The 23,616-nt window shown below is 37.8% G+C and overlaps 2 protein-coding genes across 10 annotated transcripts in view; one reads left to right on the forward strand and one right to left on the reverse strand.

The window, feature by feature from the left end:
- Nucleotides 1-6,667: 6,667 nt before the first annotated feature.
- On the forward strand, nucleotides 6,668-10,527 carry RGS21 (regulator of G protein signaling 21). The gene is made up of 3 exons (XM_030495083.1): nucleotides 6,668-6,836; nucleotides 8,086-8,252; nucleotides 9,211-10,527. Exons 1-3 carry the CDS (start codon nucleotides 6,722-6,724, stop codon nucleotides 9,412-9,414), a joined length of 486 nt encoding a protein of 161 aa, XP_030350943.1. The 5' UTR covers nucleotides 6,668-6,721; the 3' UTR covers nucleotides 9,415-10,527.
- A 10,632-nt stretch (nucleotides 10,528-21,159) lies between these two features.
- PXYLP1 (2-phosphoxylose phosphatase 1) overlaps nucleotides 21,160-23,616 on the reverse strand; it is a 56,147-nt gene continuing 53,690 nt past the window's right edge. For all 9 annotated transcript variants that reach the window (XM_030495412.1, XM_030495415.1, XM_030495410.1 and 6 more), the window contains one exon: nucleotides 21,160-23,504. In XM_030495412.1, coding sequence (XP_030351272.1) covers nucleotides 22,573-23,504 — 932 coding nt within the window. In that variant the 3' untranslated portion in view covers nucleotides 21,160-22,572. The remainder of the gene's footprint in view (nucleotides 23,505-23,616) is intronic.

Here is a 23,616-nt window from a genome sequence, read left to right on the forward strand (position 1 = left end):
CTCTATACACCATCCAGCTTGCTTCCATTCCTACTTTTTTCCTGCTAGTGTCTTCTTGTCATCTTCCATTTTTTGTACTCTAATCATTTAGGGATGGACTCAAAAGCTCCCTCTGGTTTTATACTATCTCCTTTCCTAAATAGCATGTTTGCCTAACTTCCTCATAAATCTTACAACAGGTTACCTAGACACCAAGATTTACAATCTAGCCTCTATCATTGCCTTCTCTATGAAACATAACTAAAATTAACTAGTATGAAATACAATCCTATGGAAGTCAATTTAGACTTTTCAAACAGGACAGAAGATTAAGCTGAGGCCTACCATAAGGACAACCCTGAATTGTTGTTTCTTCACCATGCACTTTGCTTGTATTTTAGAAACTCCCATTTCTTCCCAACTTTCCAGACTTGTTTTAGATTTCTGAAGTTAACGCTACTCCGTATGAGCTTTCTGAGGCATAGTGTCTACCTTTCGCATATTCTTGCATTGGTGCAATTAATACTTCTCTCATCATAAAGTCATAATATGATCCTGTACGTTTGTGCTATGCTGGCTTCTTGTATGAAATTTTGTGAAGTGTGATGCTATGTAAAAAACAGTGTATTCATCCATAAATTGTGCCAAGTAATCTGCTAGCTATTACTAAATGAGAATCTTCAAGGTTGTACCTTTTCTTGGGAAATGTTTCCAGTTCTTCTTTAATGTAGATTTGTGTTTATATAGTGTTTGTTTAGTACTTGGAAATCCTGCATATGATGGACCCAGAATGCTGTAAAACATTTTGACAGATTGTTCTTGAAACCAAAACATTTTACCTGAGGGGCATACTTTGCTTGGGTGGAAAATAACAGCTCATTTTCTTACGCAAAACAACTCTGTGGCATACTGCAGACACACCAAGTTATTCATATGGAAGAAAAAATAATGCTGTGATTAAAATGTATTTGCATGACAGGCGTTTCCATGTTACTTAGGATGCCAGCAGTGCTCAGATCATCTTGGCTTCTCCCAGCATAAGAAACGCAGCCAAGTCTCTGTGTGCCTGAATTGCTTGGACCAGCAGAACGTTAACTTTTTTTTTCTGCTGAGCTTATGCTATACAAAAAACATTATTCAAGCAAACCTAGGTGTGGAATGGATTTAACAGAAGCCAAGTGCTGAAGGGCAGTAATATACTGAACGTGATCCAGGGGAAACACTAGCACACCAGAACAGCTATTGGAGAGCATGACCTTTTCTCACATTGCAATTAGGTGAGTACAAGGCAATTGTTTTAGGAACATATATAAATGAAAGTGATTTCTCAGGTTCATACACCGAGAGTTTGAACATAAAGCATTTTATACTGTCTATGACGTTAATATCAACTCCAATGGGGATCAGAGGAACAAAAAACCTCATGCCTTATTCCTCTAAACTGCCAACAGCTTTTCATACACAAGGTAACTCAGTGAAACTAATGCCTAAAAACAGCTAAAGAATAAAAGATGAGTATCAGTAAAAAGCTAAGCAGTAAGTTAAAAAGTTGAGGAGATATAAGTATTTAATAGATCAGTAGTCCTTAGCAAGTAACATTGGCAAAGGAAGAAACGTTCAATCAATAGATCCATATTCCCTTTCCTACAGTTCTAACTCACCTATGGCCTGTCAACGACAGAAGGATCAAAACCAAAGTCCATAGCACAGTCCTCAGAGTTACAGAAATGTTAAGTCAGAGGCCTTATGGATAAATTTTTTAAAATACACTGAAATTAGCTGAGCAGATAAGGGTCTAAGCTACTTTGCAAGTCCAGTCTGAGTTATTAGTGAACTGAGGCTGCAGATATCAGAACTGTCAGCTGGATCCAGATTTCCAGAATGTTTACGAATAATTCTGCATGTACATATTCATATTTCTTTTTGTTTGTTTGATACTGTTCGTTACGAACAGCCAATACATTTGCACAAGCAGCTGATGCATTTGTTTCAATACTAAAATGACTTTTGCTCCTCATGAAATTTCAGTAAAATAATAATTTCTGGAAAGAAACTCTAATAAGTTTCAAGCATAGGAAGTATATGACAATACTACCATCTACTTTTTATGGGAAGAGATGCCTGACTTTGGTTAGTGGACTTGTGGTATTTGTACTAAGATAATAATAACAACCCTATTACTTGCTGTGTACCTGGAATGCAATTGGCTTATGTACACTAAACAGACACTGAACAGCACGTTACGCAATGGTGAAAATCCCTCACAGCTTCTTTGTGGTTTTGTGAATTGTGATCAATACCCCATAAATTACAAGAGCAATCAGATTGCATCATCTAGTTATTCTATGTGCTAGTCAGAACACTCATGGGTTTTGGCATCTTTCTGTGACTGCTAGAACTGACTTAAAAGTATCTATCAATCAGCACTGGAAATCTTCAAGAGATGCTTATGTCTGTTTCATTCAGATATCAGGCAATTAGACAGAAATATATATATATAAAAATGCATCTGTTGTACTGTTTGGAACTTTTTTTTTTTTTAATATATAATCAGGTGATTATAAATAAAGTAGGAACAGATTCTGCAGCCATCCCTCTCATAAACAGTCTCACAGAAGTTAATGGAACTCTTGTATAACAAGAATGTTATCACTTCTTCAAAAATTTAAAATAAGTCTATTTATAATCGTAGTTCTAAGCTGAGAGAATGGTATAATCATTGGGACTAGACACACGGTAACCATCAAGAAATGAACGGAAGCATCCAAGAATGATGTGTTGCTCATAACTCTGCCATCTCTGTGCTTATAGCTGCACTGACTTTATTGGCATTACACCAAGGAATCTGGAGGAAACTTGCATCAGGCCTTTATCTAGAATTTTGTCTCTTGGCTAAAATTCAACACCTGTTTCGAACTGCTCCGAAGTCTTGGCCTCTTTTCAATGAGAACCAAGGGCACTGAAAAGTGAAGTCCCTTTTTGTGTTTTTGCAAATAACAAGACATAGTAACGTGTGTAAATGTCTGCATGGATTTGCAGAAGAATCTTCTGGTTGCTACATGAGAAAGGTAGATCAGCAATCACAAAACATAACATTAGGGGAAAAAAATTACTTTATCAACATTAATTGAGAAACAGACAATCTCACTGTAAGAAAAATCAAGTTGTAGCTATTTACCATCTACCAGGCCAGAAACTCTACAAATAAATATGGTTTGGATTTTATAGCATGTTTTTCCTCTTTATCAAAGCTCAAACCTAAGACTGAATCAGTCACAAAGGATTTAATTTACATGCAGATGTTGAGGGTTTTCTCTCCACCTTTAAGATTCTGAAATTAATCTTAATAGCACAATGCATGGAAAGCTTTTGGTCCTGACTGGCAGTGTTACAGTCTGCAGTACATACTCAGTGGAAATAAGAGAAAATAACTGATTAAGGAAAATAAGAAGCACTGCAGAGAATCAGGATGATAGTTCGTATTTTTTTCCTTCTGTTATAACTTTCAGAAGGAGGTAGATGCAAAAGGTAAGAAATTGCAGAAAGGATTTGTATTTTGCTGAAAGGAATCTTTTTTAGTATTTTGAAAGAGTGAAAGGGGTACCTTGGGTCATCATTTCTAGTTTCTTATTATCAAAGGCAACAATTTAAAATAATCTGTTTCATAAATATATGAAGCTTTATCTTTGAAGTACAGAAGAGAGGCCAAAAATTCTACTGGGAGGCTAAAAAACACTTTGTCCGAAGCCTCCTTGATTTTCAGTCTAAATTTATTCACTGGCTGTTTATATACATTTTTTCTTTGGCCAATATGATCCTTAAGCTAAAGTAATTCATTTTTCTCTCTGGGTTACCTCTCTGTATTGACAGAGAGCAACCATAGCTCCTCTTTGGTTTCATTTTACAGGCAAGCTCAAGTCATTTATACTTCTCCTGTAAGACAGTTCAGTTCTCCCGATCATCACAGTAACACACCTTTCTATATCTGTTCCCGTCTTATTTCAACTTTCTGAAACACTACTGACCAGATTCACTATTTTTTGTCCCATGTGAAGTTCGTCAAATAGTTTGGCTTGAAACTTCTTTACAGATTCACAAAAGGTGTGGATAAGGAATAACTCCTTAACATTGCTAAGGTCAAAATGTGGTGTGTGGTGCTTGGGTTTTTCTTTCTTACCTTAGAAGACAGACAAAAACTGAACACAGGATTTGAGGTGCGGCCTCACCAGTGCTGAGTACAGGGGAATCATCACTCTGCACTCCTGCTGGCCACACTATTTCTAATATAAGGCAGGATGCCCTTGGCCTTCTTGGCTACCTGGGCACAAGCTGGCTCATGTTCAGCAGCCATCAATCAGCACCCACAGGTCCTTTTCCAGCCACTCTTCCTCAAGCCTGGAGCGTTGCATAGGGTTGTTGTGACCCAAGTGCAGGATGTGGCACTTTGCTTTGTTCAGCCTCATACAGTTGGCCTTGGTCCATTGATCCAGCCTGTCCAGATTGTTCTGTAGAGCCTTGCTACACTCAAGCAGATCAACACTCCTGCCCAACTTGGTGTCATTTGCAAACTTATTGAGGATGCACTCGATCCCCTTGTCCAGATCATCGAGAAATATATTAAACAGAACTGGCCCCAATACTGAGCCCTGGGGAACACCACTTGTGACTGGCTGCCAACTGGATTGAGCTCCATTCACCACCACTCTTTGGACCTGGCCGTCTAGCCAGTTTTTTACCCATCAAAGAGTACCTGCATCCAAGCTGTGAGCAGCCAGTTTCTCAAGGAGAATGCTGTGGGAAACAGTGCCAAAGTCTTTACTAAAGTCTAGGTAGACAACATCCACAGCCATTCCCTCATCCACTAACCAGGACACCTTGCTATAGAAGGAGTTCAGGTTAGTCAAGCAAGATCTGCCTTTCATAAACCCATGCTGACTGGGCCTGATCACCTGGTTGTCCTGTACATGCCACATGATGAGCTGCTCCATAACCTTCCCTGGTCAGACTGACAGGCCTGTAGTTCCCTGGATACTCCTTCCAGCCCTTCTTGTAGATGGGCATCACGTTTGCTGATGTCCAGTCAACTGGGACCTCTCCAGTTAGCCAGAACTGCTGATAATGATTGAAAGTAGCTCAGTGAGCACTTCCACAGATACCTCAGTACCCTTGGGTGGATCCCATTGGGCTCCATAGACTTGTGTATGTCTGAGTGGTGTAGCAGGTCACTGACCATTTGCCCTAGGATTATGGAAGCTTCATTCTGATTCCTGTCCCTGTCTTTCAGCTCAGAGGGCTGGGTACCTGGAGAACAACTGGTCTTTCCATTACAGTCTGAGCCAAAGAAGGCATTAACCATCTCAGCATTTCCTCATCCTTTCTCACTATTTTTCCCCCTGCATCCAATAAAGGATGGAAATTCTCCTTAGCCGTCCTTTTGCTGCTAATGTATTCATAGAAACAAGACCTAGGCATGAGGTAGAAAAGAATAACACTGCATGAGTTTGCATGTTTGAAACCAGGAAGACCAACTGAGAAGAACCTTTCAGCACAGAATGAATAACCTGCATGAAAATTAACTTGTGAGGTTTTTCAAATGGAAACAGGGTCTAGTCAAAAAATAAGATTTCTGTTTCAATCAAAAGTGCTGGAATTTGTTTTCATTTTGCACTCAAAACAAAACAAAACAAAATGTTTCCAGATTTTCCATTTTCCCTTTTTTTACCACCCAATGAAAGAGAAGATGCACACAAATCATTCCAGAGCTGTCAAGATGTCAAGTAACTATTATATTCACATAGAATGTAAATTTAATTTCAAATCTCCCTGCCTACTATAACCTATATAAGATACATAGCCAGAGGATTAGAAAGTTTTCCTCTCTCTTTGGCTAATATATCTCTACTATTTGTATAAAATGGAACTGTTTCAACAAAAGCAACATGAGATACTATTTATTACCTACCTCTCCAGGTATTCTTATGGGTATTCTAGAATTGCCATGCCTCCTTGTCTCCTTATAAATAAACCTGTATCTAAAAAGGGGGCAAAAAAATAACAAATTACTTACTCTGCTCTGGCCTTGCACTTTGAACTACTTGTTTTATTTCAAGATCTTTTACAAGAGCAAAATGCCTGTAAAACATTCTTCATTCTATTTAAACTTTTATGTTAAGAAAAATAAATACGCATTAAATTACTAAAATAAAATAAAACCTACTAAGTCTGTTCTAAGTAGATAACAGGGTATCAGCTCATTGAAATTCTTCATCTTCTATTACCTGTCATTAGAGGTTACAAGAAGAACTGATTAACACTTGAAATTTCTAGCTCAAAAATCTTGGCTGATGACATTTGTAAGAAAAATTTTCTTAAAAAAAAAAACAAAAACAACCCTATTAAAAAAATTGAGTTACAAACCACTGAACCAAAGTTTATTGAAGAAGTATGTGTCTTCTTTTAAATCACATGAAAAATATGAGCTAGACGACCAAGGAGATTTATTCCTGGTGCTTTGTTCTCTTTTGTTTTATTAAATTGTAAGCATTACTACCAGCTCCTGGATGAATAATCAAGTTGCCAATGTCAAATAATGTATTTTATGAGTCTGTATGGCTCTCTACACTCTAAAAAAACAGTGTCCCTCTTTTTGTTGATTTCTGTTCTTCAGTGCATAGGGTAACATGAATTACTCACTCTGCTCCCTCAAAGAGATAGCCAAATAATAGACTAGCTTTCACAGACTATGCAGGCAAAAGATCCCAATGTTATTTTCAAGGATAAATGTTGTTTCCACAGGTCAAACGCTGGAGAAACCATGGCCTGGTCTGAGTCTGTAGATACAATACTAGCTAATAAAGGTAAGAAGAGAAAAATACTTTTTTTTAAAACATGCATCAACCCAGTTCACAAACGTTACCATCAGGTTTTCACACTGCTTTCCAGTTGGACTTTCCATATGCTTTGAACCACACCAATGCTAGGGGCATGCAATCTGCTGTGCTGAAAGGCAGAGGGGGCATGTTTCTGCAAGCTGCAAACACAATATACCTCTGGTCATTGCTTAAGGGACATTTAAGAAGGCAGAAGTCCTCTGAAAGAGTTTTGATTTAAGATAACTTGTTAAACTCTCCATGCAATGGTTCTCTTTCTCTTTTTTGCAATTAAAAAAAACCCCAAACCCACCAAACCAAACCCAAAACCTTTTCTTAGGTATTCCTGTTACAACGAAATATATATGCTGTGCATTGGCTTTCAGTCAAACAAAAAATGATAATTTCTAGTTTATCCAAAGTCACTTCTCTAGTAGATCCCATTCCTACTGACCTGAAACTTCAGACCACATGTAACTTTAAAATTTTCTTGCTGCTGCCCCATTTTCTGCAGTAACTTTGTAGCCCGGACCCTGGGGTGCCTCCACACTGTATCTGAACAGTATTAACTTGACTAACAGAACTTAATTTGGGTGCTGTCAGCTTTCTTCTCTAAAAGCTTGCAATTTGGATTAAGTTTAAATGAATTTCGTCCAAACAAACCTTTCTTTGTTTCATTTTTTTTCTCTTAAAAGCGTAAAAAATGCTGAACAAAGAAACAACAAAGAGTCCATGTCTTTGTCCAAGTCATTATTTGAAAGAAGATGGAAGGGCTGTTTAGGCAGGGTAACCTCAGCTCTGAGAGAAGCACACTACTGCAATATGACTTAGTTTTCTGATTGCTTCTTAAAGTAGAAGTGAGCGTCAAATCCCTAATTTCCTAGTCACTTAAAATCGTCTTGAAGACCGAAATCTCCAGGATCCCGTTTTAACTAGTGTATCAATGCTACAGAGACCAGACCACAGCAGGGAGGTATTGGGAGCTTTCCTCAGTTAGTAACTCTCAGAAAGAATTTTTAGTCAATTTAGCATTGCTATAGTTTCATGTCCTATTTATTTCTCCCACAACAGCCTCTTAAGACTAACTGCTGGCTGATATGCCAAACAATGTCAGACACAAAAGTTACACTATATATAATGCACATATATATACACACACACGTGTATATACATACATATGATTTGCATTGGTCTTTCAGTTTTCTTCTACCCATCATCTCATGCATTTTTTCTCCAGATGGCTTGGCAGCTTTTAGGACATTTTTAAAGTCAGAGTTCAGTGAGGAGAATGTGGAGTTCTGGCTAGCCTGTGAGGACTTCAAGAAAACCAAGTCCTCTGCTAAGATTGCCTCAAAAGCCCAAAAGATTTATTCTGACTTTATACAACCTGATGCTCCAAAGGAGGTAAATAGTTTTCTGTGTGTACTTTGGGTACTGAGGGTGGGAATCAATTGTAAAGTTCAGGTGCAAACTTCCAGGAATGACAGAAAATACAATTCGATGTGGCTGTATTTGCATTTTCATGTCAATTATTTACCAGGTAGAAAACACTGCATGGGACTCTGTAAAGCAAAATAAGACCTTTTATGGTACATACATTCTTCACAGAGGGCATGGGTTTATCTCACCTTCTAAAATTTCCACCTTAAGATTTAACGAAATATATATTCAATAGAATTTGTTTTCTCTAACCATTTTAATAATGCAATAAGCACCATTTCCTCCATATTTTAGGTACCAGTATATTGGAATGTTAATGATTGTGTTTGTTCTTTTGTACAGGTATTTTGACATGATAAAAATTAAAATGCAAACTTGCAAAAAATTTCCATCACAGCATTCAGTTTTATCATTACTTAAAAAATGCTTACGATGAAGGAAGGAACTGCTAATTAATTATTGTTCATGTTCTACTCCCTAACAATCTTTAACACTCATGTTTTTGCCTCTGTCAGTGCATGTGCTTTGAGTGTCCCCATGTCTTACATATGATTGAAATCCATTTTTTTATAAAAAATTCTTACAAAATACATAAGGACAAAACCTAAACAGATGCTGAGTACCTTCATCACTAATTTACTCTTTGGTAATCAGTACTTCAAATGATTTACCTTGGCAAAAGATGATGAGATAATCAGAAGCAAGTTTTTCCTCTTTTTTTTAGCAGCAATGCCATCTTTTTAAGAGCTAAATAAAATAAAGAATTCAATATGTTAGAAAATTAAGGGCTGACCTTCCTGCTTATTTGCATCAGCCAGGTTATCTGGGGGGAAATTCAAATGCAGAGTGTCCCCTGCACAGGAACAGACCTCAGCTTTCCAACCAAACTGACATTGGTTTTATGCTTCCTTTCTTCCTACAGATTAATATTGACTTCCAAACTAAAACCCACATCTCTCAGAATATCTCCGAGCCCACTCTCAGCTGCTTTGATGATGCTCAGAGGTTAGTCTATAGTCTCATGGCAAAGGACTCTTTTCCCAGGTTTCTAAGGTCAGAAGTGTACAAGGAACTGGTAAAGAAGCAACAGAATGGAAATCGGAAGAGATGGCTCCCATTTTCGTGAGAAAATACCCAACGGATTATGAATTTGTAAATGTCTCCCATTGCAACTTAGTACAGTTAGTATTTTATTAAACTGATTGTACAAGCCAGATCTAAATTGCCTTTGCCAGCTTGTTTTTAAGTACAATAGGCACATGATACTTTCTAATAACAGTGGAGAAATAGTCAAAAAACAGGACGAAATATGCTAAGACATTTGAGCTTCCTTGTTAGTAAAGAAGTTTGCCATTGATAATTTTGCCAGAGCTTGCTTTATTTGTCAAAGTATTTTCACATTAAGCAGAATGTTTTGGGGTTTTCTGGTTTGCCGTTGATTTTCTGTAGAAGTATGGCCTCAAAAATCATTCCTTTCAGGGAGCTTGGGTACCTTTACTCATTCATTCATTCATCATCTTATTTGTAATATGTAAAAAAAATAATTAAATCCTCCTTTAAGCATATTTTATAACAACTCAAAACAGGAGAAGTAGAAATATGGTAGATAACACAGTATGATAATATTTAATAGGCAGCTGCTTTATGACAAATGTTCCTGGCATTCAGAGCAAATTACTGTTTCATAATACAGCTGTCTTCAATATGACTCTAACCAATTTTCTTTGTGTTTATTTAATTTGAATTTTTATTGAGAAGTCTCATTTGTTAATTGTGTAGGCATTTGGAAAAAAACCCTAAACCCTGAGTAAATATTCCTTTGTACATTTTCAATTAATAATTTTCTTTGCTTTTCCAAGTGTATCAGTGGTACTGTCCCCATGCACTCATGAAGTGAGTTATTACAATTTTTCAGTGAAATACAGGTAAGCAGAAAAGTAAATATCAGAGAAACAGTTTTAGGCAATTAAGCATGGAGATCAGAATTTAGTCATGGTGTTACTTTTCAAACAAGCAAGATGCAGTAGGATTCTAGTGCAATTGTCATGTTTGCACACACTGATCTCATTCATTGCTGTTGGAGGATTTATTGCGTATATTTTGACGAAGGAAGGAGCTGTTGTATAGTACTGAAATAAAAAGTATTTTAAACCATATTGGGCCAGGAAGAATCTTCACTATGGAAAATAATTCTAAATACAAGAGAGACAATAAGATTTTTCTTAAAAACAAAACAAGAAAATCCTTTCACTTGATATTAATGTGATCGTTTTGATTCTTTTGTTTTGAGCTGCTCTAAATCTCCAGGAATCTCTCCTTGTCTGTTCATGCCTTCTATACACTATCACATATTCTATGCAAAAGATCCTCTCTGGTATCAAACCACATTAAGGAATAAAGTCATGTAGGAAATAAAGGATATTAAGTAGTCTGAAAGCCCCAGTACACTGCCTTGAGTTGTGTACTTAGGTTAAAGTTCTGCCACAGCTTATGTAGGTAGGTAGGTAGACAGGTAGGGTGTAAAATATCTATTCTTTGATACCCATCATCTTTTCTATCACCTATTTTTCCTTGCTATCTGCATTTCATTTTCTTTTCTTTCTTCCCCAGTACTAGTGGTTAACAGAGAAACGAACACGATTGCTGAGGTTGAGCTAAAAGGAGGATGTGGGTTTGTTTTGCAGTCCCACAGCTACCATTCATTTTGCAATGATACTTCTGTGGAAAACTCCAAGTTCTGCCTGCAGCGCAGCCTTGGACTCCTTTCTGTAGCAGGGGATTTCTGCTGGTTAAATTCAAAGTGAAAGCAGCAGTCAGGATTGCTGAAATTTACCCAAAACCATAGCAAGTCATTTTCTCTTCTTTCAAATCCAGTTCTCATTTTCAAAAGAGAAAATTGCCACATGTAGGAAGAAGTGGGATCACATCACCTTTCTTAGTAGGGCAAGTAGAAAGCAAAAAAATTTGCTCTGCCAATCATACACGTACCTTGAAAATAGATGTGTGATCATGAAACCTCACAATTCACCGTGTGCTCCGTTAAAACTTGCACGCTTTTGACTTTACTGCATCACAAACAGAGCTAGAAACTGGTAAAAAGGTGGCTGCCAGGGGCCTCCAGTTCCTGACTGCCTGAAAACACAGCATAAGGAGAAGTTAAAAATATACATAAAACAGTCAGGTTGTGTAGAATCATGTGAATGAAGTCAAGTAAGCCAGTGGAAGTGTCCCTGCCCACCTTTGTGGGTGTTAGATGAGATACGAGATAATACAGTCCACTATCTGAACAAGAAATATAAAATATCCAGAAGTTCTGAAGAATAGAGACTAAAAATAGCTGCTTTTATAACACAAAGACTCTGAATTTTGGGGAAGACTACCTGCTACATCTGGACTTTACTGTTATGTCTGAGAAAGGGAAGGCTACCATACATAATTTGGCTCCTGCAAAGAATGGGCAGGTAGATTAAATAAATAACATCAGTACAAAATCATATTTTCTTCTTTTTTTTCTATGTTTATTTTGAGAGAAAACACCTCCCAGAAAAGTTTCTTTTCCATTTTTTCCCAGCTTTTCAACTTCTACAATATTTGGCCTTGGAAATTAGACTCAGTGTATTCTTACACATTTCAGAGAAGGCCCTGAGTGCTTTGATATTTAGTGAGAAAAATGAGACGATACTAAAGCAAATGATTCCCTGCCTTATTTTTTTATATTGCTGCTATGTTTTAGCTGTCCTAAATATTACTTGAATTATTTTTTTTTTTTTTTATATTGCATAGGTTTGGTTATTTGCATATAAAATGAGTAGAGCTGGATTTGTCTCTCAATCCATATCTGTTTCCATTTAGGTTTGCATGTAGGTTATTTTTAGTTCTATGAATATTTTCCCTACTATGCATAACAGTCCTGGAAAGGTAAACAAAGGCACATACTCAGTAAAACTCTAGGGTAACAATTTTTTTCCTAATACAACAGTTATAACTTAAAGGCTCATAAGCCAGAAAAGAAAGGAAAAAGAAATCCTTAAATAAGTTACATTTTTTGAATAATTTCAAATGTACTGTGCTGTCTTATAAATATCATGTTTTAGCTGAGGGAAGAGGGCAGGAAGAGAAGAAATAAGGAAGATGTAGGATTTAGTATTTTGGATAAAAAACTTATCTGTGTTGGTAGCAATGTCTTCATGCCTGCACAGCATGGGGAATATAGCAAGGCAGGGTACAGAGAGATTACCCAGCTCAGTCTCCCACATTGGTCAATTGTGCCTAGGTTGGAGCTTCAATTCTTCACCAAGTTCCATTGGCAAAGAACTCCTCTTATTAATAATGTATTACCTTTCTCTCCCTCTGAAATGTGGAATAATTTTGCCTTGATAACTACATGGTTACAGAGCCTCCGGTCTTTAAACTACCACAACTACCACAACACATAAATAATGTTATTAATAGTTCTTCTGACCTAGTTACAGCTATTTCCGCCACTAACCTAAGCAAATACCCAACATCCAGGGCTTAAGGGGCATATGCTTCTAAATAAAAGACAAAGAATGTAAAGAAGTATAAACATCACAAACTCAGGAAAGCTCATTCTTCACAGGGCAAAGCTGCTTTGAAAGGCTGAACTCGTTTGTTATTTAAAATATTATATTCAATAGAGAAGATGCGTAGGCAAATTCAGGCTGAAAGGGCCAATATTTCATTTCTGAAATGTTCTTGACACTGTAAAATGACACTACATAAACCAGGAGATATCAGATAAAATATGGACTGACACTGACACTACTGCTTGTACAGCTATTATTTTTCTAAGTAAGTTCTGCACTCTGTCTACCTGGTCTTTCACCCAAGCTCCTCACTGTGAGGGGAATTCTCTTGCTTCAAGCTCATTCTGAATTTGTACAGTGCTATCACTTGTCTTCTGCTTGAACTTGTATTCATAGTGTATAGTTGCACCATCAGCAACTATACAATATGAACAGCTTCAAATTGATTTGAATTTAATTTCCAGAACAAATTGACTGGATTTTGATCTAAATGCAATCATTTTGCCTGTCGTAATGAGATAAAATGGCACAGTGGAAAGCCCTTGTATTTATTGGATTTCTTACCAGAGCAGAGCCTTTTAGGAGAATAAAATGAAAAATGTGGCTTGTTAAATGGTATAAAAGGGGATTTTGTGGCATGATGTCTTTTCAAGTAAAATGCTAAGTGCAACATATTCCAGTCTGGACAGACTTGTTGATATTGACACTTTTCATAGTCTCAAATGTCTTTCACTGTTAATAGTGAGTCACTATTGGAAATTCTATATTTTGAGACAGGAATTATTAGAATAAACTGTAGTTGGATCATACTTAATACTTTGTGATACTTATGCCATATTTCAGTTACTCTCACACTTTATGTAGCTCTCTCTGCAGTGACAATGACATACCACATTGGAGCTGAATTCTGTTGCTGGGAATACATGGGTTCCCTTAGCAAAATTTCATTTTTGCATAAATTTTAAATCAGGAAAATTGGATGTTTTAAAGATTTGCTTGCTGGTTCAGTAATTTTTATTGGCAAGTCTCCAAGCTGGTTCCAACATTTTTATTAGGACTAATACTTTTTTTTTTTTTTTTTTTTTTTTTTTGCCACACATGACTAGGTAGTAAGTCTGTATTTTAAACTGAAATTAGAATTGGAGGAATGTAAAAGGGAACATGAATGAAGGATTCCAGTTTAAAGAAAATGTCCATCTTGTCCCATAAGATGTGAATATGGTTTCTGTGAAGTGAATTAATAAAAAAGAATGCCTACCATTAAGTACTTTATCCCCTAAAAATGCCATTTCAGGTTAGATCTATGGATTTAATAATTATGAAAATAAAAATGTTTGTTTGTTTCTTAAAAGAAGGGTGGAGTTTTTTGTTGGTTTTGTTTCTCTTTAGAATCGACAGAAATATGAAGTAATTCATACTTTACTGTCCTCTGTGAAAACAGGCTTTTATGCATTGGTAATTGAAGTCCATCTGATAATTCCTATGAGCTGTTGCTTACCAAAGTGCTTACAGAAGCATAGCAGTCTATGCCACAAAATTATCTGGTTTAATTTTTTAAGAAAATTGTATCTCACATCTTTTGTAATAAATTTCAATATTATTTTGGTGTTATTATTAATTTTTATGTTAATTATGTATTTAAAATTATCCCAGGAATTGATCTTTTGTGGAAATCCATATGAAAAAAGAGAAATAACAAAAAGAATTACAGCCCATTAGAGATTTCCTTTCAGTTCTTCAATTATACAAAAGTGAGGGGAATTCATATGTAAATGAAATCTGCAGGCATTAAAAGGGAAGGTAGTACAATGTAATTGAAGAGAAACTGCACAGAGGCAGCGGAATAATGACCAAAAAAATAAAAGTAATGAGGTTCAGCTTCATAAATGTTAATCTAATACATTTAGGGGAAGACAGCTTGAAACGCAGCCCACTGGGCAGGTGGTATCTAGCAATATTGTTGAAGGACATTGTGCACCCTTGGTATAAGGGCTTGTTCATTCAGATGTATGTATTAACTCTCATCAAAAATACCTTTCAAAGATCTGAACCAACAGATAATGTTTAAACAATGCCCCTTTCGGCTTTGGCTGCAATGGGGAGTATAGAAATCAAATTCCAGGTGCATGGCCCCACATTAAGGACAACCAGCTCCAACTGAGCTTTGCTTCAGGGATTGAAAGCAGTTCATGCAGATCTGAATGTATTAGGTCCAAACACAGTCCTAGAATTCAATACATATCTTGAATGTTACAGTCTCGAACTATTTAGGCTTCACTTCTTTTTCAAAATGCTGTTAGTATTGACAGGGCAGAGAACTGTTGCTCTCCAAAATTTTCATACATTGGCATTTTGAAATTGGAGGCACCTCATTTATCTGAAAGATATCTGAGAATCAGCAGGAATTCAGTGACTAGGAAATTAGGGCAACAGATGTTTGATTTATGAGAAAACATTATGACCAGAAATTACCCTAAATACAGTATCTCAGTTAAGGAGATGTGAACCAGGTGTGTTAAAGCAGAATAAAACCAGAAAACATGGAACATGGTTCAAGGAACCAGAGTGATGGGATTACAGCTACATGATACAGATCGAGGCTTTATTAGGAATTTTTCCTTGTTTTCCTGAGGGAAAGGACAGAATTCCCATGAGATAGGATACTCACTGGACTAACAAGTAGATAATGGACCAGAGAAGAAATTCTCACTGGCACAGCAGAGGGGCTTCACCACTAAATTCTTTTCTGCCTATAATTCAGTTCAGTTGGACACTGACACCACATCTACAGCAGACACTGAAGACAAGGCTGGTGCTCAATTCCCACAGCACAAAGTGACCCAGGTTTCTTGTTCCCTTGAATCCTAAGCATCCTGGTATTTACAGGGAAATGTCTTTATACAATTCAGGGACAACTCTCCTTACCTATTGACTACCCAGATCCACTGTGGTATGCTCTTTCAGTCATTAGTATTCAAGATAAAAAGAGCCATGCAGTAAAAAGCAAGGTGTGGGAATAAAATGGAATGGATCAATGTTAAAATTTGAAAAGATACAGGAGAACAGAAAATGTTATTAATGTGAATTGTCTGTTAAACTCATTAATGTTGAAGAGAAAAATCCACATGTGAATAACCCTTTCCACAATCACATTTCTGCCCAGTGGTGCAATAGCATGGTGCAAGGGACCTTGACACGCTTGTGAGGTGGGCCGATGCCAACCTTAAGAAGTTTAACCAAGCCAAGTGTAAGGTCTTACTCGTGGGTCAGGGCAATCCCAGGCACTGCTACAGGTTGGGTGGAGAAGAGGTTCAGAGCAGCCCTGCAGAGAAGGACTTGGGGGTGTTGGTTGATGAGAAGCTTAACATGAGCCGGCAGCATGCGCTTGCAGCCCAGAAAGCCAACCGTATCATGGGCTGCATCAAAAGAAGCGTGACCAGCAGGTCGAAGGAGGTGATCCTGCCCCTCTACTCTGCTCTTGTGAGACCTCACTTGGAGTACTGCGTACAGTTCTGGTGTCCTCAACATAAAAAGGACATGGAGCTGTTGGAGCGAGTCCAGAGGAGGGCCACGAGGATGATAAGAGGGCTAGAGCACCTCCCGTATGAAGACAGGCTGAGAGTTGGGGCTGTTCAGCCTGGAGAAGAGAAGGCTGCGTGGAGACCTCATAGCAGCCTTCCAGTATCTGAAGGGGGTCTACAAGGATGCTGGGGAGGGACTCTTCCTTAGGGACTGTAGTGGTAGGACAAGGGTAACGGGTTCAAGCTCAAACAGGGGAAGTTTAGATTAGACATAAGGAGGAAGTTCTTTACAGTGAGGGTGGTGAAGCACTGGAATGGGTTGCCCAGGGAGGTTGTGGATGCTCCATCCCTGGCGGTGTTCAAGGCCAGGTTGGACAGAGCCTTGAACCACGTGGTTTAGGGCAAGGTGTCCCTGCCCATGGCAGGGGGGTTGGAACTAGATGATCTTAAGGTCCTTTCCAACCCTTACTATTCTATGATTCTATGATTTCACATGTTTGTATGAAAGCACTTCTGAATATTTGGCTTTGACACACTGATATGAATACATGCAGAAAAATAAGCACAGCAAACAAACACATGGACTTCAGCCCATACCAGTTCATCTGGCTATTCTGGGTGGAGAACACAAAAAATTCCAAGAACTGTGGAATCTGTTTCTTACAAAGTGACAATTTGTTTCTATACTTCTGCTTTCTTTTGTTCCCCTCATGTTTTCTACCGCCTGCTGACAGCAGTCTCAGGTCTTCTGCAAACGGCCCTTTTATCTCAACGAGATAGTACACACATGTGGCATAGCTCCCTTCATGTGGAAAAGGGGAAGAAACCAAACCACAAGGCAAGCAAACTACACAACTCCAAACCTGCAAACTGACAGGGAAATAAATAATCTGTTTTATAATTCCATATATAATAGGCTTTACTAACTTAAAAAATTTCTTTGCTGAAAAGACTAGGGCTGAATTTGGCGCGGAGGATAGCAAAGCTGTAGTGACACCTATGTTCAGCAATATGAACAACATGCCTCAAAATAACCATCATGGTTGTCATTCCTACTTCACAACATTTTAAGCATCCTCTATAAATAACCAACCATTCACTTAAACTATGAAGGAGAACTCTTTGCCAGACTTCAGGATGAAATCCATGTACAACTTAGCTGCTTTTAACTCTGCTTTCCCACAGCATTGCAATTCAGAGCAAAGGAGTATTTTTTCCAGTTAAAGTCACACAAACCCATTTTTGTATAACAGAAAACTGCCACGAGAAGGCAGACCATTTCCCTCTTCAAATCTCAGCATTTTCAAAAAGAACCTTCTTTCTGTACTACTTTGTGCCCAAATATTTTGTATTTAGATGCCGTCTCAACCACTTCCAAATACAAAAATTGAATATAAAAGCTCAAACCAAGCCATTTGGCATTCATAATGTTCAACGAGCATTTGAAACTAAAGCTGTTAGACCTATCACAGCAGAAACAAATGTGGGGAGGTGAAAGGCGGGGTGTATGTGTGTGTGTGAGGAGGGGAAAGCAGACACTGCACATCAGCACTGCACTGAAAAATAAGCTGAATTTTATGAGGAAATACTACACACATTTCACTCATACTAAAAGTACTCAACATGTTTAAACATGTCAGTTTCTAAGTACTATCTTTAGCACGCAAACAAAACATCCCACTCCTACATCAATTTCAAGGCAACAAGATCTAAAACAGCATTCCTTAAAGCAGAAGCTTTTATTTCTGCTCTATCATTTGATTAAACTGTGCAAATGCACAAGTCAATGTTTCCCAGTTGATAGGTCTAATTCATGAATGCACCCCTATAGAAAAGGTATTCATCAATTCTGGGATAAATAAATTCCCGCCAATTCCTCTTTCCATTGCTCAGGTAGTTAAATTTATTACCTTAGTCCAAATATAAATCCACCAGCAACTGCAAACTGAATCATAAATTAGGTCAAACTTTAAAACCTAATAATTAATCAAGTTTGATTATGCATTTTGCTTATCATTTTGTCTCCATAACCGAATTAGAGGTTTGAGAAGGATCTCAGCCCTGCACTTAGTGCTTCCAGTGGCAATGGAGATATAGCAAGTCTTTCATGGCTGCAGATCCTTTGAGTATCTGGCTTAGAAGAGATAAGCATATCTTTATGAACTATGTATATGCAGAAGAATAAGTAGCTTGGCTTTTATGGTTGGTTTTTTTTGTTACCTTCGAGATTTGGTAATGTCCATGCACTGACCCTCAGACACAGAGCTAAGCAGGTGCTAGCAATATGGTTAGTAAGTTCCTGCTCCCACTGACAGCTACAGGAAAAGAGGAAAATTATTTATGACATTAGCACAAAAATATGAAAAGACGGGAAAAGATACTTTTTATTGTAACTGATCTGCACCTTTGGCCATCTAAACAATATGAGCAATCTGACCCTTCTGTACTTTTGAAAATTTTGCTCCAGATTTTCCTTAAATTCTCCAGTCCAGGTTTCTCACCACTGCCCTGTCCATAGTGGAAGGCCAACTGTGGCTGAAAGAGCTATCACGCTCTTTATCATGCCCAGTACAGAAGAGGTGGAGCTACTGGATAGTCTCCACTGAAGGCCCGCGATGATTAAGAGACGGGAACATCTCCATGAGGGTAGGCTGAGAGAGCTGGGACTATTTAGCCCAAGGAAGAGAAGGCTCAGATGGAATCTCATCAATGCGTATCAGTATCTGAAGGGAGAGTATAAATCATAGAATCATGTAAGAGGGATCGCTTCACTGATGCCTAGTGACAGGCCAAGAGGCAGTAGGCACAAACTGAAACACAGGAGGTTCCACCTGAACAGGAAGGAAACCTTTTTTTTTACTGTGAGGGTGACTGAGTACCGGCAGAGGTTGCCCAGAAAGGTTGGTGGGTCTCGACTCTTGGAGATATTCAAAAGTCACCTGGACAGCAGATACACTGCAATATTATAAATTTATTAATTCCTGTTGGAGTTCTGGAGAAGTTTCATTAACAACAAAGTATACACACGTTTAAAGTAACTGCATTTTCCCTAGAAACAGGAAAAGTTACTTACCTGTTTTCACATAACGTTTTTTCTTCAAAGGAAAGACAAAAGCAACAACTGGCAACGGTCAAAATAATGTAGGTGCCTTTTTACTATACTGCATGCATATGGGTCTGATTGTACAAACTGTTATAGACTGGATGCCACAAGAAAAACTGACAAAGATAAACCACCAACAACTATTAAGTGCACTCCTTTTCACCTTGTTACATTTCATTATGGCCATGCACCTCTTTTCTTATACAATTCTCTATGCAAAAGGGTTACATTCAGCCTGTGCTCCTCCATTTATATAATGTATACTTGTTTGTTCTTTGTAAGTCACTCAGCACCACACTGACTTTCTTAAAAACACGATGTTAAGGATCATTCCTTTATTCAGAGACTGCGTAGTAAGGAGTGACAGCAGGGGGAGTGCTTGGCTGAACAATGCGGGAAAGAGCATGAAGTATTCCTACACCCACTTTTCCACCCTCCTTAAAAACCAACAGAAGTTTACAGGTAACTGTGAAGCAAAGGCTGAAGAAGAGAGAACAGAAATGAGGAATTAAAGACCAGTTCCCATACCTCTCTAAGCATAAAGAAAACTCTGACTAGAGGATACCAATGCTTCATATTCACTGCTATCACCACTGTTGGGGACACCCTTCAACACAGCAGCATTGATTGAGATCAGATATCCAGAAAGGGCAAACATTTGGTATCTGGGGCAATCTGAGGAACTGCAGCTACTAACAGAATGTGATCTTTCTGCATCTGTCTCAGTTTTTTCAAGATACATAACTATACAGATGAACATTATTTCCTGGCACCCAACTTAACTCATTTACCTAGGGGAATTAACCCCAAGCTCTACTTGAAACTTCAAGCAGAATGCTTATTAGTTGACCAGCAACTAAAAGTCCATAAAATCAGTGCCTTTTTGCTGCTCTCAAAGAAAGTTAAGCTGGAAGTTTGGAAAACAGCTGCAATATCCATTAATATCTGGGATCTCAATGCTGCTTTGAGCTCAACAAGCGAGGAATCCATCCAAATTCACATGTCCTCCAATTCATGGCTGCATCTCAAAACCTCTACAACAGTCAAAGGGGATCTTTCTGCACAAGGAAATCAAATCAAAACACTTCTATGGTCTGTCTTCAGAAGAAGATGCAAGGTTAAATGCTATTCCTAGCACAGCCTTTTGGAGACAACCAAGACTGGTATGTGCAGAAGCTGTAAAGGGTTCAAAGTTTCTAAATAACTCGCTTGAAACACCAATGATATGCCCATGGCAATGTTTTCTGCACTTCAGCATAATTTCTGCAAATTGTCACCAAACAGCATGAAAAGTCCAACAAACAACCCTCTGAAGAGCTACAGCTGGCTTTTGCTGGTAGCTCAACAGCTCTTTTGAGTATCCGGTACTTACTCTGGACAAGGGATGCGGTTTATGTGATTCATACAAAGCGAGCTCAACTTTCAAATTCTCTCTTCCTTTTTGCCCTCCAGCACACAAACATGTATGACAACTATGAGAGCTAGTCTCTTAGACAGAAAGAAAATGTTTCCAGAAGTTACATATTCTAATGTGGTATATATAATATTTCAGTATTCATGAAATGTTTATCTGCTCCTTCTAAGACTAGGAACCAAAATATGTATTAAGTGCTGAAGTTACTAATGCAACAAGCAGCTACACAATACACATCTTATTACTGCAAACAGCTAAGGAAGTCAGAATAAATGTAACACACAAGTTACAAACAGGCCCCAAAATTTTATTTAAAGAAACATTTTCAAATGCAGCATTGAAAACAGAGAGTGGAGAGTCAGAAAACTTATGTTGAGTTGTGTCTTCTTTGATAAACTAGCACCATTGAATCACAAGTTACAGACTAAATTATTTCTAGAGGCATAAAAAACTTCCACCATTATAAAATTTCTATGAGTTCTATTAAAAATTGGTTCTCAATTTACCACTCCTAAAGAGATGAAAGCAGTCTGAAGTACAAGTTTTTATATCTACTCATTGTTCAAGTTACCCATAAAAGACAGTTTATTCTTAAGTCTAGTAAACATCCTGATCAAGGGGAAAAAATGTCTAAAAGTGAGCTTCACAATTCTTTACAAACTAAACAAGAAAAATCTACTGTGTTATAAATATACACAGTACAATACATACAAGTCTGATCTTACAAAATAAGAACTTCCTAGTCCATAAAAATACTTAATCAACTACAAAATTTTCTTAGTGTTTAGTCAAGCTGTCTCAAGCAGTCACTACATCAAATTCCAAAAACACTGACCTGTTCCATAGCACAGCAGCTTGAACATGTTCACAACGGGAAAGAGCCCAACACTTCACCACAAAACTGATTTCTAACCCTAATTTCCCACTCAGGTTTAGTGGTAATGTTAGTGTTTGCTATCTATTTTAATGTCACAAGACCTTTACATATTTCTAGACTGTGTCTGAACTATTCAAAGTGCTGAAAGTGCGATCAAAGAATAGAGTTTTGTATCTATTCTCCAGTACACTCTTCTCTGGCACTGGCAATAGCCAAATATTTACAGGTCTATGAGGTGAGAAAGGCACATGCTCCTTTGTACATGCTCAGGTAAGTATGCACAGATACACACATGCACTTTGCTTTAAAGACCTGCCCCTAAACCTTAAGAGGCTTCTTTTTTTTTTAGTAGGGAGGTTCAAGAATTCATTACAAATGGTTTAATACAGATGCCTGGAATTCATAAAGACCTTGATACAAACTGCTTAAAATGACCGTGAGATTGTGGGTTTGGTTTTAAAATTAAGATATCCAAGTATTGCTCTGGAATACAGAGAAACAAAGTCTATGCTTTCTCACTCTTTATCAAGTGACATCCAGGTTACATTAGCCATGTGATTCATCATCACAGATTCATCATCACAGCATCACAGCATATGTGAGCATATACATACACGTAACACCCCCTCAGTACTTGTTCCTCTGCTGGAGATCACCTGCAGTCTGAATGAAAATAAAACTACTTGAAGAATGTTACAAGCAATATCCTTTTGTACTTACACATGTAAGTACAAGAAATAACAGAACTGAACTGCGCCTCAACCAGAATACAGACTTTCACTGATACACAAGTTAACATTGCTTCCTTTCCACTCTTCTTCCCTACAGTGGTTTTCTATGACATGCATCGTAATAACTAGTGCTGTTAAAAAATAAGAACACATCCCTCTTGACAAAATTGACAAATTTTTCTAGTGGGCACATTGGCTTGGTGGACTGTTTATAATAATCCCTACAAAATGAGGTCTGGAATGTGACATCAGCGCCATTATACAGGATGCGGATAAAGTGATCTTTGGGTCTCTTCTCATCCTGCCACAGCTCAAAAACCAATCTGGCAGCAAATCTAGGAAATCTGGCATCTGTAATGCCCAAGGCACTAAGAACAGGTGACAATGTGACATCATGTGCAGAGTAAAGAACAAATACTTCTTCTTTCTCGCCTTCTGCAATATGCTGCAGCCGATTAACAGTCTGGTTGAGGAGAGGATGAGTAGCCAATAGTGCATACAAGAAATAAAGTTTCTTTTCCTGTCTTTCTCTCTCATCCTCCAACTGATGTCTTTTGATCACTTTGAAGTGTTCCATATCAATGCAGCCAGTTTTGGTACATGGAAAACTGACATTGTGGCAAAAATAGCACAAGAGCGAATCTATTGGGTTAGAAGCTCTCAACTGCCTGGTGGGAATGCCTACAATCTTTGCCATATCCACATATATTTTCTCCAAGTCACTGTTTTTCACCCGCAAACTGTACTGTCTGCGCTGTTCCTCTTCTAAGTAGTGGTTTCGCATAGGACAGTTGCAGCTTCCGGAGCAAAAAATGGTGCTCCACTGATGCCTCATGTTAATTTTCTTCCAGTCAAAATCTGGCAAAAAAGTGTAGAGCAGGGCCAATGCACTCTGCAGGGTTCGACTTTTTCCTGTTGTCTCCAAGTAAAGCTGTTTTGCTGTCCAGTCACTCAGAAGTAGTTTATGTTTGTTTACATAAATATCTCGCAATAGTTGTCCATTTTTCAAGTGTTGCACAACCCCTGAAAGAGAATTTTAAAAGAAATTACAACACATGATTAGAATCTTTTGAGCTTTGGAGGAAAAAAAAGCACAGCTAGCAGTCCTACTGATATAGGAACAATTAGTTTAAAG

Source organism: Strigops habroptila, chromosome 8, assembly GCF_004027225.2.
Source record: "Strigops habroptila isolate Jane chromosome 8, bStrHab1.2.pri, whole genome shotgun sequence".
NCBI lineage: Eukaryota > Metazoa > Chordata > Aves > Psittaciformes > Psittacidae > Strigops > Strigops habroptila.

Excerpts from the sequence above, each read along its gene's own strand:
- RGS21 (XM_030495083.1), top strand. The coding sequence starts at position 6,722 with ATGCAGGCAAAAGATCCCAATGTTATTTTCAAGGATAAATGTTGTTTC. Across the intron at positions 6,837-8,085 it reads TACAATACTAGCTAATAAAG|ATGGCTTGGCAGCTTTTAGG; the intron begins GTAAGAAGAGAA and ends TTTTTTCTCCAG. Across the intron at positions 8,253-9,210 it reads AACCTGATGCTCCAAAGGAG|ATTAATATTGACTTCCAAAC; the intron begins GTAAATAGTTTT and ends TTCTTCCTACAG.